The sequence below is a fragment of the Bos indicus x Bos taurus genome, chromosome 1 (assembly GCF_003369695.1).
Source record: "Bos indicus x Bos taurus breed Angus x Brahman F1 hybrid chromosome 1, Bos_hybrid_MaternalHap_v2.0, whole genome shotgun sequence".
Taxonomy (NCBI): domain Eukaryota; kingdom Metazoa; phylum Chordata; class Mammalia; order Artiodactyla; family Bovidae; genus Bos; species Bos indicus x Bos taurus.
In genome coordinates this window covers 138,367,590-138,390,583 of record NC_040076.1, presented here as the reverse complement: position 1 = coordinate 138,390,583, position 22,994 = coordinate 138,367,590, and the positions used below count along the sequence as shown (strand labels likewise).

General features: G+C 40.9%; 1 protein-coding gene across 4 annotated transcripts in view; it reads left to right on the top strand.

Moving 5' to 3' along the window:
- The first annotated feature begins 19,770 nt into the window (after window positions 1–19,770).
- ATP2C1 (ATPase secretory pathway Ca2+ transporting 1) overlaps window positions 19,771–22,994 on the top strand; it is a 126,660-nt gene continuing 123,436 nt past the window's right edge. The window contains exons 1-2 of one of the 4 annotated variants that reach the window (XM_027546202.1): window positions 19,771–19,894; window positions 20,621–20,799. In XM_027546202.1, coding sequence (XP_027402003.1) covers window positions 20,794–20,799 — 6 coding nt within the window. In that variant the 5' untranslated portion in view covers window positions 19,771–19,894; window positions 20,621–20,793. Of the gene's footprint in view, window positions 19,895–20,065; window positions 20,351–20,620; window positions 20,800–22,994 lie in introns of those variants that run through there. The other 3 variants (XM_027546192.1, XM_027546209.1, XM_027546216.1) reach the window with 3 other exon arrangements.

Genomic DNA, 22,994 nt, shown 5'->3' with positions numbered 1-22,994 from the left:
TCTTCTGGTTTCCTCCGTGTGTATGCCCAGCAGTGGGATTGCTGGATCATAAGGCAGTTCTATTTCCAGTTTTTTAAGGAATCTCCACACTGTTCTCCATAGTGGCTGTACTAGCTTGCATTTTCTCCACACCCTCTCCAGCACAAAATTATAGTATTAAATTGGATATAAAGTGAAGACTTAGAATGGAATAAGAAACCTCAATGAATTACAGATTTGGGTGACAAATATAAGAAACATCACAAAATCTAAAAAAAAAAACAAACAAACGCATTTTTGCTAATTCATGGATGCATCCTAAGGTGTTTTGTTCCTACATTTTTAGACTACAGAGTCTTTGATCACCACTTCATGTGAAAATGGTTTTCTAATATTTTCTATTGCTAAAGCTGAAACTCCAGTACTTTGGCCACCTCATGCGTTGACTTATTGGAAAAGACTCTGATGCTGGGAGGGATTGGGGGCAGGAGGAAAAGGGGACGACAGAGGATGAGATGGCAGGATGGCATCACTGACTCGATGGACGTGAGTTTGAGTGAACTCCGGGAGTTGGTGATGGACAGGGAGGCCTGGCGTGCTGCGATTCATGGGGTCGCAAAGAGTCAGACACGGCTGAGCGACTGAACTGAACTGAATATTTTCTAAACAGCTCATCAAAAGATAATTCAGATACTCCTAACATGGTTAATTTATATTTGGTTTTTATTAGAGTCTAGAAAAGTTCTAGTGACTAGTTTCTGGCTCTGTTTCTCCTTTACCACCATACACTTCAGGTGCTGGGCACCACTGGACACACTTAGGTGAAGATTTCAGGTCTTGTGATTTAGGATTATACGTGGTGGGAATATTCCTAGACGTCCTACCAAGACAGCTAGTGATAACTTAACCATACACAGACATGACTACAAACCACACTTATATGTCATGAAATCCAAATGCAATCTAAATGTCTCCTCATCTCAACTTCCTTTAAGCCAGATTCAGAATTTTGGCTTGAGGGCCCCTCACTTGCAGATGTACCTTTTAAGGTCCTAAAAGAAATGCTAGGTCTCATGGTTTGGTAAAATTTACCAAAGATATTTTAACTGCAAATGACTTTAGACCACTCTTTTCGCTGACTTTTCTCCCTTCACATGTCTCCTATCATAGCACTGGAGCAGCCAAGGCCAAAATTCTGAAGGGAGAAAAGTCAGCAAAAAGAGTGGTCTAAAGTCATTTGCAGTTAAAATATCTTTTGTAAATTTTACCAAACAGGCAAAAGAAACAAAATAGTGTTTGCTACAATATGCGAGAGTACATGCCATAGGGTGGCTTCCAAAGTAATGGATGAGGTCCTGTTCTGAACAGCCTGAGCTCCCCAAACCATTGAATGAGGCAAAGGATATTCTTTCAGTGTATTTTGTACTATAGTAAATAGTACCATGGAGATGAAGATGTTCTGGAACTGCTCAAACTCAAAGATTTCCTCACCCCCACCCCCATTTATATTTGCAAAAGTCATTATTTGTAATGGGGTTATTTGCAAATGCAATAGATCTCAAAACTCCCAAATTGGTCTAATTAATATTAAAAACACCCTTTGCTATCCTTCCAAGCAGGCCAGTTAATACACATAGAGAAAGAACATGTTATTGCTGTTAGATGACACAGTAGAAAAATTATAGCAACACTAAAGAAAGTCTTTAAGATTTCATTGAGATGTAATCAAGCTTTTGTAAACTCACTTTTATATGCAGTTATAACATAGTTGCTCTAATTTGTATCTGGATAAAATCACCTTTATGTTGGGTCTCTTTACTGAAGTGTTCTCACTGGTAATGTATTTGAACACCTAGCTTTCTTGGGTCTTGGGTATGTTTTCCTTCTAGTGGAAAACTCTTGACTCATCTTACTCCTTTTCCTTTGTTCTAAATGAGTAACTGTTCTTATAATTGTGTCCTGTACCATTAAGCTTATTATAATATTTACCACTAAACTAGAGTATGGCTTATAAGTACACCTTAAAATAAATATATTATCATTTTTTTTACTGCTAATATAATCTTTGTTTTTATCAGAATGATTTTGGTAATCCATTGTGAACAATATTATTAACAGATCATATTATTGAAGTATTTTGGTCTTATATAATGAGTACATAGTTTATTGTTTAAAGTGATTGATTAGTGTAAAATCCTATTTCACCAAAGCTGAAAAATTACACTTTTGCTCTGGACCCACCATATAATTTCTGTATAATGTACTTACATTTTTTTATAACCTCTGAAATGCTACATAGTTTTTGTTGCTGTTGTTTTGTTTTTGAGGGATGAAACTATTTCTCTGACGAACACACCATTTCAAGAGTAATGGCATTTTTTATTTATGAAGCTTCCTCCACTTTCATTTAACTGGTGTTGCTAAAACCTGATACAGCTGGTCAAAGAAGCATTGTTCCAGAGGTCTTCAAACCTGAAATAGGAGAACAAAGGTTGACTTCATAGCTGAGAACACAACCGTAGCTCCACTGCCGCTGCACTGCACTTTTGTTCTCTTCCATACGAAAGTTCCATCGCTATACAGATGCGACGCTCCGCCTTACTTAAAAGGGGAGAAGAAGAATCTCTTCATGGTCTTAGTGCCCTTTCCCTTAGTCTTTTAAAATAACTGGTCTTAAGCCAACAGGTAACTACTCAAAGTTCAAAGCCATATATGATTTAAGAATGCTGGAGGAGGTTTATGGATTTCCCTGGCGGTCTAGTGGTTAAGATTCTGAGCTTCCACTGAAGGGAGCTCAGTTTTGATCCCTGGTTGGGGTACTGTAGCTTTCCTGGTGGCTTAGACGGTAAAGCGTCTGCCTACAATGCGGGAGACCCGGGTTCGATCCCTGGGTCGGGAAGATCCTCTGGAGAAGGAAATGGCACCCCACTCCAGTACTCTTGCCTGGAAAATCCCATGGACGAGGAGCCTGGTAGACTACAGTCTATGGGGTCACAAAGAGTCAGACACAACTGAGCGACTTCACTTTCACTTTGGGGTACTAAGGTCCTGCATGCCACATCGCTAAAAAAAAAAAAAAAGAATGCTGGAGGAGGTTTAAAATTCAGATATACATTCTCAGCTGTTCTTTGGAATTGAGGACTTTTTTACACAAAAGTTTTATATTTCTTGTATATCAGTGCTTAAACCGGAAGTAATTAATATAATACAGACTGCAGGGCCCTACCCACACAGTTGCTAATTCAGCAGGTCGGAGGCAGAGCCCCAAATTTGCATTTCTGAGAAGTTCTAAGGTGACAAGGACCATAGTTTGAGAACTACTGATATAGATCATTTGATGATATGTATTTCCAAAATCAAGGTTGACAGGGGTTGCTCTACTTTTTCAAGAACAGCACACGTGCGCTTTAGAAGATGGAGAGTCATTGCTAAAGCCAGGGGGATAGTGATGATGACTTACAGCTTCACAGGTTCCTGTTGAACATCTCCAGCTACAGTTGTCCCAGCCCTACTAGTATGATACAATACTTTAATGCAAGAAATCATTAAACAGTGTCTTTGTCTTATTCCTATAAGAATATAATTGAAAATACATTGTATCTATAGTTCTTTTGTAGCTGTTTACTGACTGAACTGATAGAGCAACTGACAACTTTAATTGTTGGTTTAAAGTGCAGAATATAGAAAAGGTATAATAGTTGTTATGTCCTCCATGCTATCTAAAGCCATTATGAGGTCTTAGCATTTAAAAATATATCTCTCAGTTTTTTTGTTGCCCCTACTCTGGTAAATATGTAAATATAATTATAAATACTAAGGACAAAGGAACATTTTACAAGTTGGAAAGATGAAATTAGTATTCCTAATACTATTTAGTGCCTCTAGTTTAGATCCTTAGAACACATGCTTAAAATGTTGGTTTTCCAATAAAGCATGTTAATGAACATGTCTTAATTACTTATTGAATAATCTCTCTAAAATGCCTATTTGTGATTATTATAAGATAACATTCTTATTTTAATAGTAATTTTCAACTCTGAGAAGATAAATCCAAGGAATTCTAAAACATCTTCTACTTGGAGCATGGTTTTCCCATTGATGGTGTCTGAAGGTTAAATAAGAACAAATGAATAAATGTGGACAATGACCAAGAATGTTCTAGAATCAAGTCCCTATTAATGCATTCTTGAATGTCACCAAATGAGCTATGAAAGTGAAAGTGTTAGCCGCTCAGTCATGTCCGACCCTTTGCAACCCCATGGACTGTACTCTTCCAGGCTCCTCTGTTCATGGGAATTATCCAACAAGAATAGTGGAGTGGGTTGCAATGCCCTTCTCCAGGGGATCTTCCCAACCTAGGGATATAATCTGAGTCTCCTGCATTGCAGGCAGATTCTTTACTGACTGAACCACCAGGGAAGCCCCTGGTGCAGATATTCTAGGCTCAGGATTAATGGGCTTGAAAGATGCCAATGATTTAATGAAACAAAATGATAAAAGATAATTCAATAAACAGGATATCTTCTTCTGTATTTCTAATGGTCACTGTGGAATTTTTAAGGAAATTGAAGCCAAGATGGATATTTGGCTCCTGACTTTGACATTAAATAGTGAGAAATTCTTTATACAAGGAGCTTCACTTATGAGTCTCAGACTTGTCAGCTATAAAAAACAATAGAGCTAGTCCGCTCACATCGTAGGGTTGTGAGGATTAAATTTAATAATGTACATGAAGTGTTATGTCGACTGAAAAACACTAAACAGATGTGTAGTTTTGGTGGCTGTTCAGTGAAAATTGATTCTAATTTTCTTAAAAGTAATTTAAATTCTCTAATCAAATGTGCAATGTTGGCATTCTTTACCTTGGCAGCACTTTTCCAGGATTCAAATGAGCGGTTTAATCATGTAAATTAGTTCAGTTCAGTTCAGTTTCTAGAAGTATCCGACTCTTTGCAACCCCATGGACTGTAGCACACCAGGCTTCCCTGTTCACCACCAACTCCCAGAGTTTAATCAAACCCAGGTCTATCAAGTCGGTGATGCCATCCAACCATCTCATCCTCTGTCCTCCCCTTCTTCTCATGCCTTCAATCTTTCCCAGCATCAGGGTCTTTTCATATGAGTCAGTTCTTAGCATCAGGTGGCCAAACGATTGGAGTTTCAGCTTCAGCATCAGTCCTTCCAATGAATATTCAGGACTGATTTCCTTTAGGGTGGACTGGTTGGATCTCCTTGGGGTCCAAGGGACTCTCAAGAGTCTTCTCCAACACCACAGTTCAAAAGCATCAATTCTTTGGCTCTCAGCTTTCTTTATAGTCCAATTCTCACATCCATACATGACTACTGGAAAAACCATAGCTTTGACTAGATGGACCTTTGTGGCAAAGTAATGTCTCTGCTTTTTAATATGCTATCTAGGTTGGTCACAGCTTTTCTTCCAAGGAGCAAGGTCCTTTTAATTTTATGGCTGCAATCACCATCTGCAGTGATTTTGGAGCCCCCCAAAATAAAGTCTCTCACTGTTTCCATTGTTTCCCCATTGACTGGCCATGAAGTGATGGGACCAGATTCCATGATCTTAGTTTTCTGAATGTTGAGTTTTAAGCCATCAAGAGGCTCTTTAATTCTTCTTCACTTTCTGCCATAAGGGTGGTATCATCTGCATATCTGAGGTTATTGGTATTTCTCCCAGCAATCTTGATTCCAGCCAGTGCTTCATCCAGCCCAGCGTTTCTCATGATGTACTCTTATATAAGTTAAAAGCAGGGAGACAATATACAGCCTTGACGTATTCCTTTCCCGATTTGAAACCAGTCTGTTGTTCCATGTCCAGTTCTAAGTGTTGCTTCCTGACCTGCATACAGATTTCTCAGGAGGCAGGTCAGGTGATCTGGTATTCCCGTCTCTTTGAGAATTCTCCACAGTTTGTTGTGATCCACACAAAGGCTTTGGTTTAGTCAATAAAGCAGAAATAGATGTTTTTCTGGAACTCTCTTGCTTTTTTGATGATCCAATAGATGTTGGCAATTTGATCTCTGGTTCCTCTGCCTTTCTAAATCAAGTTTGAACATTTGGAAGTTCATGGTTCATGTATTGTTAAAGCCTGACTTGTAGAATGTTGAGTTTTACTTTGCTAGCGTGTGAAATGAGTGCAATTGTGTGGTAGTTTGAACATTCTTTGGCATTGCCTTTCTTTGAGATTGGAATGAAAACTGACCTTTTCCAGTCCTGTGGCCACTGCTGAGTTTTCCAAATTTGCTGGCATATTGAATGCAGCACTTTCACAGCATCATCTTTCAGGATTTGAAATAGCTCAACTGGAATTCCATCACTTCCTCTATCTTTGTTCACAGTGATGCTTCCTAAGACCCACTTGACTTTGCATTCCAGGATGTCTGGCTCTAGGTGAAGGATCACATCCTGTGGTTATATGGGTCATGAAGAACTTTTTTGTATAGTTCCGTGTATTTGTGCCACTTCTTAATATGTTCTGCTTCTGTTAGGTGCATACCATTTCTGTCCTTTATTGTTCCCATCTTTGCATGAAACGTTCCCTTGGTATCTCTAACTTTCTGGAAGAGATCTCTAGTCTTTCCCATTCTACTGTTTTCCTGTATTTCTTTGCATTGATCATTGAGGAAGGCTTTCTTATGTCTCCTTGCTATTCTTTGGAACTCTGTATTCAAATGGGTATATCTTTCCATTTCTCCTTTGCCTGTTGCTTCTCTTCTTTTCTCAGCTTTTTGTAAGGGCTCATCAGACAACCATTTTGCCTTTTGCATTTCTTTTTCTTGGGGATGGTCTTGATCACTGCCTCCTCTACCATGTCACGAAGCTCCGTCCATAGTTCTTCAAGCACTCTGTCCATCAGATCTAATTCTTTGAATCTTGTTTCTCACTTCCACTGTATAATCATAAGGGATTTGATTTAGGTCATATCTGAGTGGTCTAGTGGTTTTCCCTATGTTTTTAACTTTAAGTCTGAATTCTGAAACAAGGAGTTCAGGATCTGAGCCACAGTCAGCTCCCGGTCTTGTTTTTGCTGATGGTATAGAGCTTCTCCATCTTTTGTGGCAAAGAATATAATCAATCTGATTTCAGTATAGAGCATCTGGTGATATCCATGTATAGCGTCTTCTCTTGTGTTTTTGGAAGAGGGCTTTTTAAACTAAAGAAGAATACAAATAGATTTTTTTAAATGTCACAGCTTTTTAACTTTTAATTTTATACTTTGAGTCATAAAATGTAAAAAAGATGGTGTCCAGACCTTAAAGTAATAAATATCTTTTTCAAGATTTTTTTTTCAAGTGTGTGAAAAAAAAATGACTGTCATACTTTAAGAAGGTGTAAACTTAATTTTTAACAATTTTCTAGTAGAATCTCTCACTTAGTAGTCATTAGTTGAAGAATTACACAGGAAAAAGTCTATATTAGAACACACAACTACATTAAAAAAATAAAAATTCTAAGATATAATGTTTCCAAATATAATGTGTAGCTGCATAATATTAAAATACTCCTAACCAGTAATAAGAAAAACTTCCCAAAGCAGTTTCTGGAATCAACAGCTATTTTAAAACTTTCTATGCTAGTATGGAAATCTGTTAAAAAAACAGATGTCACTCTCTTGTTCAGTGGTTTTTACTTACATCTTATTCTGTAACTTCCTATTAATTAACACTGCCTTTAGCATTTTAAGTAATTTATTTAACATTTTATCATTTAAATATGTCATATGATATTGAAATTTTAAAAACTTGTATAGGAGCAGCCTCAGAGAAGGCAATGGCACCCCACTCCAGTACTCTTGCCTGGAAAATCCCATGGGCAGAGGAGCCTGGAAGGCTGCAGTCCATGGGGTTACGTAGAGTCGGACACGACTGAGCGACTTCACTTTGACTTTTCACTTTCATGCACTGGAGAAGGAAATGGCAACCCACTCCAGTATTCTTGCCTGGAGAATCACAGGGACAGGGGAGCCTGGTGGGCTGTCGTCTATGGGGTCGCACAGAGTCTGACACGACTGAAGCGACTTAGCAGCAGCAGCAGCATAGGAGCAGCCTAAGCATCAACCAACTAACTTTTAACCTACTTATTTAAAGTAAAGTATGTTTTCTCATTTAGCTTCCCAGGTGGCACTAGTGGTAAAGAATCCACCTGCCAAAGTAGGAGATGTAGGAGACATGGGTTTGATCCCTGGTTTGGGAAGATCCTCTGGAGGAGGGCATGGCCACCCACTCCAGTATTCTTGCTTGGAGGATCCCATGGACAGAGGAGCCTGGCAGGCTACAGTTCATGGGATCGCAAAAAGTTGGACAGTACTAAAGTGACTTAGCTTGCACAAGCATAAATGACTATCTTTTAACTTATGTATATGAGGTAAACTATTGTTTCTCATTTAAGATTCTATCAATTAGGATGTTTCTAGCTGAAAGTAGCTGAAAATGTTTATTATCTTGTAGTAATGGAAGTCTTGTGGTAGGACAGGCTCCAGGGTTGGCTGATTGATAGCTTGATTATGCATTAAAGGTCTTGACTTCCTTGGTATTGGCTTTTCCATGAAGAAGAGTGGTAATAAGAAGGCTATAGTACTTCCAAGCATTCAGAATCATGGGGGAAAGAGGAAGACTTGTTAAGTCATTTATTGCTGAGCCCAATCCCCAGAATTTCTGATCCAGTAGGTCTCAGTTCAGTCACTTAGTCATGTCCGACTCTTTGCAACCCCATGGACTGCAGCACACTAGGCCTCCCTGTCCATCACCAACTCCCAGAGTTTACTCAATGGACTCACTGAGTCAATGGACATGAGTCAGTGATGCCATCCAACCATCTTATCCTCTGTCCTCCCCTTCTCCTCCTGCCTTCGATTTTTCCCAGCAACAGGGTCTTTTCAAATGAGTCAGTTCTTAGCATCAGGTAGCCAAAGGATTGGAGTTTCAGCTTCAGCATCAGTCCTTCCAATTAATAATCAGGACTGATTCCTTTAGGATGGACTGGTTAGATCTCCTTGCAGTCCAAGGGACTCTCAAGAGTCTTCTCCAACACCACAGTTCAAAAGCATCAATTCTTTGGTGTTCAGTTTTCTTTATAGTCCAACTCTTACATCCATACATGACTACTGGAAAAACCTACACTTTGACTAGATGGACCTTTGTTGGCAAAGTAATGTCTCTGCTTTTCAATGTGCTATCTAGGTTGGTCAGAACTTTTCTTCCAAGGAGCAAGTGTCTTAATTTCATGGCTGCAGTCACCATCTGCAGTGATTTGCGAGCCCAAGAATATAAAGTCTGTTGCTGTTTCCACTGTTTCCTCATCTATTGGCCATGAAGTGATGAGACCATATGCCATGATCTTAGTTTTCTGGATGTTGAGCTTTAAGTCAACTTTTTCACTCTCTGCTTTCACTTTCATCAAGAAGCTCTTTAGTTCTTCTTTACTTTCTGCCATAAGGGTGGTATCATCTGCATATCTGAGGTTATTGGTATTTCTCCCAGCAATCTTGATTCCAGCTTGTGCTTCATCCAGCCCAATATCATTCATATGATATTGAAATTTTAAAAACTTGTATAGGAGCACTATACAGCCCAGCGTTTCTCATGATGTACTCTTATATAAGTTAAAGAAGCAGGGAGACAATATACAGCCTCGACGTATTCCTTTCCCGATTTGAAACCAGTCTGTTGTTCCATGTCCAGTTCTAAGTGTTGCTTCCTGACCTGCATACAGATTTCTCAGGAGGCAGGTCAGGTGGTCTGGTATACCCATCTCTTTAAAAATTGTTCAGTTTGTTGTGATCCACACAGTCAAAGTCTTTGGCATAATCAATAAAGCAGAAATAGATGTTTTTCTGGAACTCTCTCGAGTTTTCCATGATCCAGCAGATGCTGGCAATTTGATCTCTGGTTCCTCTGCTTTTTCTAAATCTAGCTTGAACATCTGGAATTTCACGGTTCACGTACTGTTGAAGCTTGGCTTGGAGAATTTTGAGCATTACTAGTAGGTCTGGGTAGGATCTAAAAATCTGCATTTCTTATAACTCTACAAGTGATGCTGAAACTGCTGGTAGGTGGATGCTTGAGGATCACTGTAACACTCAATACAAGATGTACTTTATCATTTGGAGTAGAACAAAGCTCTTTTTACTCTCCTCATAGTGCCTGATGCCATTTCTAGTTTGTCAGCTCACTGTTAAATATTTTTTTAGGTTGGTGCAAATGTAATTGCAGTTTCAGACTGTGAATTTTAAATAATTTAAACTAGTCTCAAATGCATCTTTATTAATCAAAATAGGAATAATTACAATTCACAAATTTCTGCCAGACAAAATAAGTTTGTTTATTCCCAGAGCATAAAAACTGTGCTTTGGAATTTAACTCTTGGAAAGCATTTTCTGCCTCCTGATGGTTCTGGAATAATCTTTGCTGCAAGAAGTTGTCAAGATGCTTGAAGAAGTGGTAGTCGCTTGACAAAAGGTCTGGTGAATATGGCAGATGAGGCCAAACTTCATATCCCAATTCCTTCAACTTTTGAAGCGTTGGCTGTGCGATATGCGGTCAGGCTTTGTCATGGAGAATTGGGCACTTTCTGTTGACCAATGCCAGTTGCAGGTGTTGCAGTTTTCAGTGCATCTCATCAATTTGCTGGGCTTCCCTGGTGGCTCAGGTGGTAAAGAATCTGCCTGCAAGACAGGAGACTCAGTTTCGATCCCGGGGTCGGGAAGATCCCTGGAGAAGGGAATGGCCACCCACTCCAGTAGTCTTTCTTGGAGAATCCCCGTGGACAGAGGAGCCTGGAGGGCTTTGGTCCATGTGGTCACACAGAGTTGGACATGACTGAGCGACTAACACTTTCACTCTCACTTTTCATCAATTTGCTGAGCATATGCCTCAGATATAATGGTTTCACCAGGATTTAGAAAGCTGTAGTGGATCAGACTGGCAGCAGACCAACAAAGAGTGACCATGACTCTTTTTTGGGTGTATGTTTGGCTTTGGGAAGTGGTTTGAAGTTTCTTCTTGGTCCAACCACTGAGCTGTTCATAACCAGTTGCTGTATAAAATCCACTTTTCATCGCACATCAAGATCTGATTGAGAAATGGTCCATTGTTGTTGTGTAGACGATTTTTTTGATTTGCAGTCAGCTCATGAGGCACCCCCTTATCGAGCTTTTTCACCTTTCCAATTTGCTTCAAATACTGAATGACCATAGAATGGTTGATATCGAGTTCTTAGGTAGGTTCTTGTGTAGTTGTAAGGGGATCAGCTTTGGTGATAGTCTCAGTTGGTTGTTGTCAACTTCCAATCACCCACCACTGCTGCGCTCCTCATCTTCAAGGCTTTTGTCTCCTTTGCAAAAGTTATTGAACCACCACTGCACTGTATGTTCATTAGCAGTTCCTGGGCCAAAGGCACTGTTGATGTTGTGAGTTGTCTCTGCTGCTTTACAACCCATTTGAACCTGAGTAAGAAAATCACTCAAATTTGCTTTTTGTCCAATGTCCTTTCCCTTGTCTAAAATAAAGATAAAGTAAACAGCAAATAATAATGAGGAAATTAGCAAAAACAAAATAAAGTGAGAAATGTGCATTAAAATGATGTATAACAAAACCACATTTATTCAAGAATGTATTTCAATATCAAATGGCAAAGTTCAACAATACAAAACCTCAATTACTCTGCACCAACCTAGTAGAGTGGACCACTGGCCTGTATTCCCAGTAGTTGTTAAGTATGTTTCTTAGAAAATAGTTTGGGTCTCAACTTTTTGAACTGAGGACTGGTAGGATTTGTTCAAGCCACCAGTTTGCACTTCAGTTTACTTGTTCCTGTCTTGTAGAGAGCTCTTTTTCTTTCTAGAATCCACATTTTCCTAATGTCCCAAATAAAGGGGATAATTTGGCAATATTAAATTATTTAAAATACCTTCTCAAAGAGGCTACATGATCATTGTCTTTTATAATGAAAAAAGCAAAAATAAAGTTGTCTGAGCTTATATTGTAAGTGCTGCTAATCTAATTTTCCATCTGATCTTTATTTTTTTAAATATTTAAATATTTATTTTACTGCATTAGTTGTGGCACATAGGATCTTGGTTGCCCCATGTGGTATATTTCGTTGCATTGCCCAGGCTCCAGAATATGTGGGCTAAGTAGTTGCAGCATGGCAGGTGGGATCTTCATTCCCTGTCCAGGGATCTAACCCATGAAGGTGGATTCTTAGCCCCTGGACTACCAGGAAAGTCCCTGGTCTTTATTTGTAGTGATGGATTTTCTAACCTGAAGTTTTTATACTTTAAAAGTTTGCTTGTGTTGTTAAAGCTTCTTCCTGCCAATTGGCAATTCTTCTCCTCTATCACCTATCTTGCACCATCCCTTTGGTGTGGGTCCTCCATTTCATGTAGGATGCTCAACAGAAACATGGTCTGTTTGTTTGATTGTCCTAGGCTAACCTTCAGCATCTTCATAAAGCTTTGGGAAATTTCTGGGCTGTGGATTTCTCTTTCATTTATTATCATAATGGCATTTGGGTGCCTTTTTTCTCATTTGTTCTCCCAATGGGAAGCACAGTGGAGGGAAATAATGTCTGTGGGTGGCCTGGAAAGACAGGGGACAAATTCAGGCAAAGATGCAAGCTTTGCAAAAGTATTTAACTTCTAGAAAATGGTTGGGTAGAAAACTTTATGTGTAAAATGAATCATTTTGGAGGTCTGAAGAAATGCAGCCTTTCTTGAAGCTTTCTCAGATTCCAGTGTGCAGCAGAGTAAAGAGAAATTGAAGGTGTTACTGATGTGAAATTGAGGAAGCTATTAAATGGAGGGGGGAGGTCTAGGCTATTACTGCCAACACAGCAGGGGGCTATTAGACACACTACGGAATCTGTCCAATAATTTCAACTACTTATGACATCCAACCCATAAGCAAGGCTTTCAAAGCTAGTAGGAGGTATTGGCCAATAGCAATTTAAATTTCTTGGTTTTCCTAAGTCCTAAGGCTTACACCTCATCTCTGAGTCATCTTTTCCAAGAATTAAGAGTAGATGCCATGGATCTAAGGAAATAACTGAAGGGTAGATATCTCTAAGAAATTAACTGAAGACTGTATTGAGAATTCGAGTGTTCTTGGCTTTGTCAGGCATTGATATGCATGCCATTAGAATCTAAAGCACAAGCTCACCTGAAATTTGCTACTTGCACAAAAGAAGCCACCTCAACATTGATATTTTTTAATTTCAAATGGTTCAGATCAGATCAGATCAGATCAGTCGCTCAGCCGTGTCCGACTCTTTGGGACCCCATGAATCGCAGCACGCCAGGCCTCCCTATCCATCACCAACTCCCGGAGTTCACTCAGACTCATGTCCATCCAGTCAGTGATGCCATCCAGCCATCTCATCGTCTGTCGTCCCCTTCTCCTCCTGCCCCCAATCCCTCCCAGCATCAGAGTCTTTTCCAATGAGTCAACTCTTCGCATGAGGTGGCCAAAGTACTGGAGTTTCAGCTTTAGCATCATTCCTTCCAAAGAAATCCCAGGGCTGATCTCCTTCAGAATGGACTGGTTGGATCTCCTTCAAATGGTTACCTGAGTTCAAAATCCAAGTGTGAAATTTCATCTGTTCTGGGCAGTACTCAATACTTAATACCCATGTTAATGATTAGTACCTCTTTCATTCAGATCAAGTTGTCCTAGCTAACCCTTTTGTGGTTTGGAGATGTGAGTTCATTTTTAAACCTTTGAAAATCCATGTTTTTTTTGTTTGTTTGTTTGTTTTTTTCTTTAAAGGAAAGCAGAGACTTATGTTTTTGTTTGTTCATAGAAAACAAGAAGCAAAGTAACAGTGGGATTATGTTTATTTATTCAACAGTGAAATTTTTTTATGATGACTCTTTTCCAGGTATTCACAGTTTGTTGTGATCCACATAGTTAAAGGCTTTAGCATAGTCAGTGGAGAAGAAGTAGATGCTTTTCTGGAATTCTCTTGGTTTTTCTATGATCCAGTGGATATTGGCAATTTGATCTCTGGTTCCTCTGTCTTTTCTAAATCCAGTTTTAACATTTGGGAGTTCTTGGTTCATGTACTGTCGAAGCCTAACTTGGAGAATTTTGAGCATTACCTTGCTAGCTTGTGAAATGAGTGCAATTGTGCATCAGTTTGAACATTCTTTGGCATTGCCCTTCTTTGGGATTGGAATGAAAAGTGATCTTTTCTAGTCCTGTGGCCACTGCTGAGTTTTCCAAATTTGCTGGCATATTGAGTGCAGCATTTTCACAGCATCATCTTTTAGGATTTGAAATATCTCAACTGGAATTCCATCACCTCCACTAGCTTTGTTCATAGTGTGGAAAATTCTTAAACAGATGGGAATACCAGACCACCTTATCTGTCTCCTGAGAAACCTGTATGCAGGTCAAGAAGCAACAGTTAGAATTGGACGTGGAACAACAGACTGGTTCCAAATCAGGAAAGGAGTACATAAAGGCTATATATTGTCACCCTGCTTATTTAACTTATATGCAGAATACATCATGCGAAATGCCAGGCTGGATGAAGAACAAGCTGGAAACAATGGAAACAGTGACAGACTTTATTTTTGGGGGCTCCAGAATCACTGCAGATGGTGACTGCAGCCATGAAATTAAAAGATGCTTGTTCCTTGGAAGAAAAGCTATGACAAAGCTAGATAGCATGTTAAAGAGCAAAGACATTACTTTGCTGACAAAGGTTTATTTGGTCAAAGCTATAGTTTTTTCAGTAGTCATGTATGGATGTGAGAGTTGGACTGTAAAAAAGGTTGAGCGCCAAAGAACTGATGCTTTTGAACTGTGGTTTTGGAGAAGACTCTTGAGAGTCCTCTGGACTGCAAGGAGATCAAACCAGTCAGTCCTAAATGAAATCAACCCTGAATATTCATTGGAAGAACTAATGCTGTCGCTGAAGCTTCAATACTTTGGCCACCTGATGCAAAGAACTGCCTCATTGGAAAAGACCCTGAAGCTGGGAAAGACTGAAGGCAGGAGGAGAAGGGGATGACAGAGAACAAGATGGTTGGATGATATCACCAACTCAATGGATATGAATTTGAGCAAGCTCTGGGAGATGGTGAAGGACAGGGAAGCCTGGGGTGCTGCAGTCCATGGGGTTGCAAAGAGTCGGACACAACTGAGTGAACAACAACAAAATTTTTCAGATTACTCATTTATTCAATAAGTTTTTTATTATGTATTTATTATAGACAATATATTTTGGGACTAGAGATGAATTATGCCAGCTTGAAAACTGGACAGAGTGGCTTTTAAATGGGTACATTTGAATCTCAAATTTTACATTGTATATGTAATGTGGAATATTCTATGGCTATTTTCCATGGAAATAATCAAGTGCAGAGTTGGTTCTTGGATGTGAAGTCACACTCATTTTTCCTCCCTCTCTTTCTTTCCTCATTCACCTGCACCCCGACCTACCCTTATCTCCAACCCAGAAGATTGGTAGTACTATGTACCAAAGATCCCAAATATCACTGCATGCTCAGAACCCTTGAACAGGGGACCTGAGTCATATTTGGAATAAACTGCTTTAAAAATTAAAAGAATATACTTTAAATTCCCTTGTTTCTACTGCTCATTTTTGAGCCCATTTGATTTTCATTCCTGCTTCCAGCTTTTACACTTCCACTACTGCTAAAACATAGAACCAAGGAGATCTATAGCAATACTGGCAGGTTGTTGTTATGACATTCATTTCATAGGACATTTCTTGGAATAAGACTGTATTTTCTCAAATGTGACCCTTAGCATGTCCTTTAGCGTGTTCTTTATCCTGTAAGAAGAAAAATACTTCTCTTGTTCTGTTGGAGTGGGTCAACTTACAAAAATATTGTCTTTATATGCTTTTAGAAGACTCAATTTCAAATATGACAGCTTTTTCTTCCAGCAGCTATGTAAAATTTCTTAATTACTAACTTTGAGTAGTTTAAACAAGTTAAAAGTCAAGACATTGAGGAGAGATTTAAAAAATAACCTTTCCTAAGTTAATTTTAAATCCTAAAGGCCACATCTATCTTTATAATCCAGGTTTATAAAAATGCCGGCTATCAAATTTGATACTAAAAACAGGATAGCTCACAACCTTTGTGTAATAAGGCACAGTATAAATAAAATTAGAACATCATGTCTGTCCTTCCTCAATATTCCCTCTTTGTAATATTCCCCAAAGAAGAGATGTCTGACAAATTTCCCCTCTATTGCTCATGTGTGACCACCTTTTGCATTAGATGTATTTAATTTTATAGGTTAAAGATTTTAACAAAATGGGGTTAAAGATTTTTAGAGCATTTATTTCTAAAGAAGAATTAAGAGGAAACTTGAACATAATATCTTTTGTTGCCATCAATCTTATTTTAGCTCCTTATAGTCCATACTTTAGCTGGTTTTTCTGTATGATAATCTTAAACGTTCATAGCTTATAATTCACACCTGTCTTCATCTTTATCAGATCGTCACAATGATCTTTTGAGGGAAAAAAGGGTGGATATTATGTCTAGATCTATAAAGTTTCATAATATATATGCATGTTATGTTTATCAGTTCAGTTCAGTTCAGTCGCTCAGTTGTGTCTGACTCTTTGTGACCCCATGAATCGCAGCACGCCAGGCCTCCCTGTCCATCACCAACTCCCGGAGTTCACTCAGACTCATGTCCATCAAGTCAGTGATGTCATCCAGCCATCTCATCCTCTGTCGTCCCCTTCTCCTCCTGCCCCCAATCCCTCCCAGCATCAGAGTCTTTTCCAATGAGTCAACTCTTCACATGAGGTGGCCAAAGTACTGGAGTTTCAGCTTCAGCATCATTCCTTCCAAAGAAATCCCAGGGCTGATCTCCTTCAGAATGGACTAGTTGGATCTCCTTGCAGTCCAAGAGACTCTCAAGAGTCTTCTCCAACACCATAGTTCAAAAGCATCAATTCTTTGGTGCTCAGCTTTCTGCACAGTCCGTCTCTCACATCCATACATGACCACTGGAAAAACCATAGCCTTGGCTAGATGGACCTTTGTTGACAAAGTAATGTCTCTGCTTTTCAATATGCTATCTAGGTTGGTCATAACTTTTCTTCCAAGGAGTAAGCGTCTTTTAATTTCATGGCTGCAGTCACCATCTACAGTGATTTTGGAGCCCCCAAAAATAAAGTCTGACACTGTTTCCACTGTTTCCCCATCTATTTCCCATGAAGTGATGGGACCAGATGCCATGATCTTCATTTTCTGAATGTCGAGCTTTAAGCCAACTTTTTCACTCTCCTCTTTCACCTTCATCAAGAGGCTTTTTAGTTCTTCTTCACTTTCTGCCATAAGGGTGGTGTCATCTGCATATCTGAGGTTATTGATATTTCTCCCGGCAATCTTGATTCCAGCTTGTGCTTCTTCCAGCCCAGCGTTGCTCATGATGTACTCTGCATAGAAGTTAAATAAACAGGGTGACAATATACAGCCTTGACATACTCCTTTTCCTATTTGAAACCAGTCTGTTGTTCCATGTCCAGTTCTAAGTGTTGCTTCCTGACCTGCGTATAGGTTTTTCAAGAGGCAGGTCAGGTGGTCTGGTATTCCCATCTCTTTCAGAATTTCCCACAATTTATTGCGATCCACACAGTCAAAGGCTTTGGCATAGTCAATAAAGCAGAAATAGATGTTCTTCTGGAACTCTCTTGCTTTTTCGATGATCCAGCGGATGCTGGCAATTTGATCTCTGGTTCCTCTGCCTTTTCTAAATACATGAACCGTGAACTTCCAGATGTTCAAGCTGGTTGTGTGTATATACACACATAAATGTAGGTAATGCAGCGTTCATACATTTTAGTCCCCTTCCTGCAGAGATGAGGAAGTGGAGACTGCTACATCAAAGTTTCATGCAGGTTAATTTATCAGAGGAGATGCTGAGAGAAGGGAGATTGCTGAAGCTTGTAGCCAAAGCATTCCCCATTGCTCCTACTTAAATATTGTTAACAAACGATACTTTTCATATACACAGGAAGTAAAAGTTGGTGTTACTAATATTGGCCAGCTTGGTTGAGGTGGTGTACAGGCATAGAATAGAGGATCAGAAGGACTGATGTTGAAGCTGAAACTCCAATATTTTGGCCACCTGATGTGAAGAGCTGACTCATTTGAAAAGACTCTGATGTTGGGAAAGATTTAAGGCAGGAGGAGAAGGGGACGACAGAGGATGAGATGGTTAGAGGGCATCATTGACTCAATGGATGTGTTTGGGTAAACTCCAGAGTTGGTGATGGACATGGAGGCCTGGCATGCTGTGGTTCATGGGGTCACAAAGAGTCGGACATGTCTGAGCAACTGAACTGACTGACTGTAGAGATATGTTGATGAAGCTTAAGAATCAGCTAAGTGGTTGAAAGCTACCCTTTACAGGTTTCTGTTACTGCCATTTCCTGGAATTTGTGAGATAACTGCCAATGGGTTAAGAATGAAGTATGTAACAATTTTTCTGGACAACCCGTTGGTGTTAATCAGGTTTTTTGTCTTGGCAATACAGATAATGGCTTTTACAACTGAGGCAACCAAAGAGTAAAATTCCATTGTAAGTTACTTTAGATATAAACCATGGAGTGATAAATCTATGGAGGAGGTATTAACTAGGAATTCAGTAGCAATGCAGGAGTATTGCAGTTTACAATAGATAACTGTGAAAAGTTGCCTTTGAAAAAATTTTCGAGGTCATCAAAGAATTTAATGGAGAATTACTCTCTATTTTGTAAGATCACACGTTAATAACAAATAATGTCTATATCTGTGCATTTCCTATTTTAGATATTTTGTTTTTAATGTGATACTGTGCTGTCAAAGTCCATAGTAACAATCATTCCAAATTGATTAAAACATTGAGTAAGAGATAGAACTTTCATTGTTGTACCGATCATAATCTTACACGTATCAGCCCTAAACAAACAAAAATCATTAAGCATACAAGCCAAAGATGGCTATATATATAGTGTGATTTTAGGGTTTCACTTTTGAAATTTTAAAGTGACCTCACAGAATAAAATCGCGATGTTTCTTCAATCAATCCTTCAATCAGGATTTTTGATCCTAGACTAGTTCCACTTATCCTGGGGCCAAACAGAATAGGTAACTCTGTCCCTTTGTTTATTTTGATGCTGAACATGTGGTAAGAGCACATAAGGATATGTTACAGGACCTGAAGGCTAAGGGGCAAAATTTTCAACAGGCCTAAGTGTAGATGAAGAAAAACACCTCTAAGCATATAAGGAAAGACGTTTCTTTGGCCATCTCCTGAGTTCTTTGCAGGATGCGCTGGAACTCAGCAGGTATAGACCTGCCCTCTAGTGGATTTGGGGGCGAGAGGATTTAGGTTCAACCTCTGCTATGTCAGACTTGACAAGGATTATTAAACTCAACCGTCCATCAAAACTGACTTGATGGGGGTCTCGGTTAGGTGCTGAGCAAGGGGAAATTTCAAGTGCCAAGAGTCTAAAGGTAACGCCGGTTCCTTAGCTTCCATCTGGGGGCGCGAGGCCTTTAGCTATTCTAGCCTCTCCGGTTGCACACTGGAACCGATGATCTCGGCTCCTCTGCCCGAGTGCGCTGAGGCTGAACCCCATCGGGATGGAACTTTGAGACGTGGCCCCGCGGGGACCTGCGCCACGGTCAGCGGACAGCAGCAGCGATAGGCCTGCAAGCGAGGCTGCGGGTCAGCGCGTCGCCCGCCCAGATTGTGACGGCCGCCCTGCGGGAGGGGCTCCCCACCTCATCGTCCGGGCGCTCAAACATCTCGCGGGCCGCGAACATGGCTGCGCCTGCCCGCTCGGACCGACCCCGCGGCTGCCTTCTGAGGAGGCGCGGCAGGCGCGGGGGAGCGGGTGGCTCTCCCACACTTGCGCCGGGCAGGTGCGTGGAGAGGCCGAGCACGTCTCCGGGGTAGGATAGGGGTGACAGCAGGGGAGATCGGATCTGAGCGGGCGCCCCTAGCCGCAGCCCCCTCCGGACCGGCAGCCTGGCCTCCACTCACTTCCGCCGTGCCCGCCCGGGCGTGTTAGTGCGCCTGCGCCCGCGCCCCTCACGGCGGAAGTGGTGGCGACAAAGCTCGGTCCGCGGGCGCCCGGGAGTGCGGGGCCGACCCGGGGTGCGGGGCGCGCCGGGGCGGCGGGCGGCAGGGAGGGCGGAGCCCAGGAGGCGGAGGCGGGAGCAGACCAGCACGGCCGCATCGAGCCCGGGCCGGCTCGAGACCGGTCTCCTCACCTGCTCCCCTTCCCGCCCCGCCCGCCCTCCCGGTCACCGCCCTCACGCCGGGAGAGGCGCCCGTACGGCGCCGCCGCTTGGCAAGCCGCTCCCGCGAGCTTGCGGGTGAGTCCCCCGCAGCCCAGAGAAGGGTCTGGGGCTTTGAGGGCGGGGGGGCGCCCGGATTACCCACTGTCCCCCCGTTTCCAGAAACTTCTAGGTCTTGGGGGGCGTCCAGAGTACCCGGCTGGGGGCGTCTCCGGGGCGCTGCCCGGCCGGCCTGAGTTGAGGGATGCGGGCGGCCAGGGCGCGGGCGCGGGGCCTGAAGCTCCTGGGGCGGTGGGCGGTGGTCCCTCCCCGCCCCCGTCAGCGCTGCTTCTCCGGTTTCTCTTGCAGATGCTGCTGCTAGGGGTGGTGGGCGCAGCCGCGGGCCGCGTGGCCGGGAGCGGGGGTGACGGCCTGGGATTCCGGGGGCTTCTCTTGTTCTCCTCCTCTCCTTCTTCCCAGTGTGGCCGTGGCTGACACTAAAGACTTTGTAGCCATCAACCCAAGTGCAGTTTCGATGGAAGATGAAGGTAAAGGCCCCCCGGCAGGCGGGTTGCAGCGCGGAGTTGAGGGTGTGGTGGTTGGCTTTTAAGTTGTCTTTCTCCACGTTTTTGGTTCTGATTTTATTTTTTTCCTTCGGTTGTGAAGTCCAAGGAATTGCCTTCCTGAGATATCTAGCTTGTATTTTCGTAGCATAGGGAGTTTCAGAAATTAAGGTTCTGTAGGGTGACTGAGCTTGATAATGCTTTCCGGAGGAACCAGCTTTCTTTAGCTTGGGGTTTGGAAGGGAAGTTTTCATTTCAGATGGCATCTCTGCTGTTTCCATGGCTCTCAGAGAGGAATCACTCCAGGGGAGGTGGAGATGGGAAGGGAAGGCTCTGCATTGCATCCCTCTGTATTTGCCTTTATTTGATTTAACTGGATTCCTTTATAAGAAAGAAAACAATAATTTAAGTTCAGTTTTGGGGAAGAAAATTCAGTGTTTTTCAGTTCACAAAAATCAACTCTGACTTTAGCTAGATATTATGAGGTGGTTTCCTTTCTTGAAAGTTCCTCCTCGTTTCAAAACATGCCTTATAGGAGGTTGACAGTGGAACCTGTTCGTCCACTGGACGCTGCAAATACACCGGATTATCATGCACATGTTACTCGATTCCTTTGGCCTTATGAAATATTTAGTACTTTCATACATAGCACTTTTTTTTTATTTTAATCGTTGAACAACTCTGAATAAATGTCGTTGTTTTTTCCCTCTTGAAAAAACCGCACTATTCTTTGGATTGACTTGTGTGTGATCATCTTTTTAAATTTATTCCTTTTTTTTTTTTTTTTAATAAAGTGGGGCTGCAAGATGCTATGAAAAATGTTTACAGATCACATTTTGTACTCATGTATCTTTGGTTTTTAAAATTTGCACCTGGTACAGCGGAGCTGCAATTGGGCTTTCTGGCAGCTTTCTAATTTGTTTTTCCATTGTTGAAAACGTAAGGTTGATTGTACTAAGTAGGACTAGTTAGTTTAAAATAGATGTTTCTTATATGTGATAATCTATTTTGTTGTCTGAGACCCCTGGGATGTGAGGGAAATATGACAAAAGGCATGATTATCTTGCTTAATTTTACTCTGGATGGATAATTGGTAGAAGACATTTTCTGAAATACTAATGTAAATAACTGCAGAGGATGTTTACTGTCTAAATTGGATCTTTAGAAACAGCGTTCGAAAGCAGTGATTTTTGCTGGTAATATGGAAAATCACTTTTCTGAATTTTTTTCTGCCTTGTCTGTATTAATAGGTTTAAGGAAGGCAGATCTTTTCCTCAGAAGAGACAAAGAATATTAAGCATTCATATACCTGTTTGTTGGTAGTTGCATCTTAAATAACATGTGAAACCTGAGCTTCTGCTTTACCATGTTTACCAGAATGTTACCAGATTTAAGAGTATAGCCTAAAGTCAGTGGGTTGTTATATGTTGCTTTTCTGTTTCTTGCTCTTTCTTGAAAAGGAGTATGACTAATAAAGCTGATTCTCATTGTCTGTTGGGGTGGGAGGGAGTGGTTGTGAGATGGGATGAGCTGGGAGGGAGTGGTTGTGAGATAGGATGAGGTGGGAGGGAGTGGTTGTGCTTTGGAAGCTTGGTGTACACTTGTGGCTGACTGAGTCTTGGTACTTTATGGTTAAATAATGATTTGGCCTCATAGTAAAAGGTTATTCAATTCTTAGAAACTGGTGGGGGTTTCTGCCTCATAATTGAGGCCATTTTTGCCAGCTTTTCATTCCCATTACACCATTTTTTCCTTTTTCTTAAAACATTTTTAAGAACTTGTATATAGCCTAGAAATTTTCAAAACCATTTGGCTGTTTTGAAATACATAGATCGCTTTCCTTTTTATAGACAGTGTTCTCTTTCAGATAAGATATATTATTAGCATCTTACGGGTGTGAAACAAATGGATTGGAATTATACCTTAACCACTAAAAGTTGTGTGACTTTTAAGTAAACTCATCTTTCTGAGCCCCTTTGGAAACATCTATAAATGGGATTGATAATATTTAGCTTACATATTTAGGAGAGTTAAATGAGAAACCCTGCATAAATTCTCTTGGGAGAGAGAAAGGCTAGCATTGAAGATATGCATTGTGGAACCAGACAACTTGATTTGAATGCTGGATCCCCACTTACCATCATGTGGCCTTGTGCACATTAATAAAGCTGGTTTTGTTT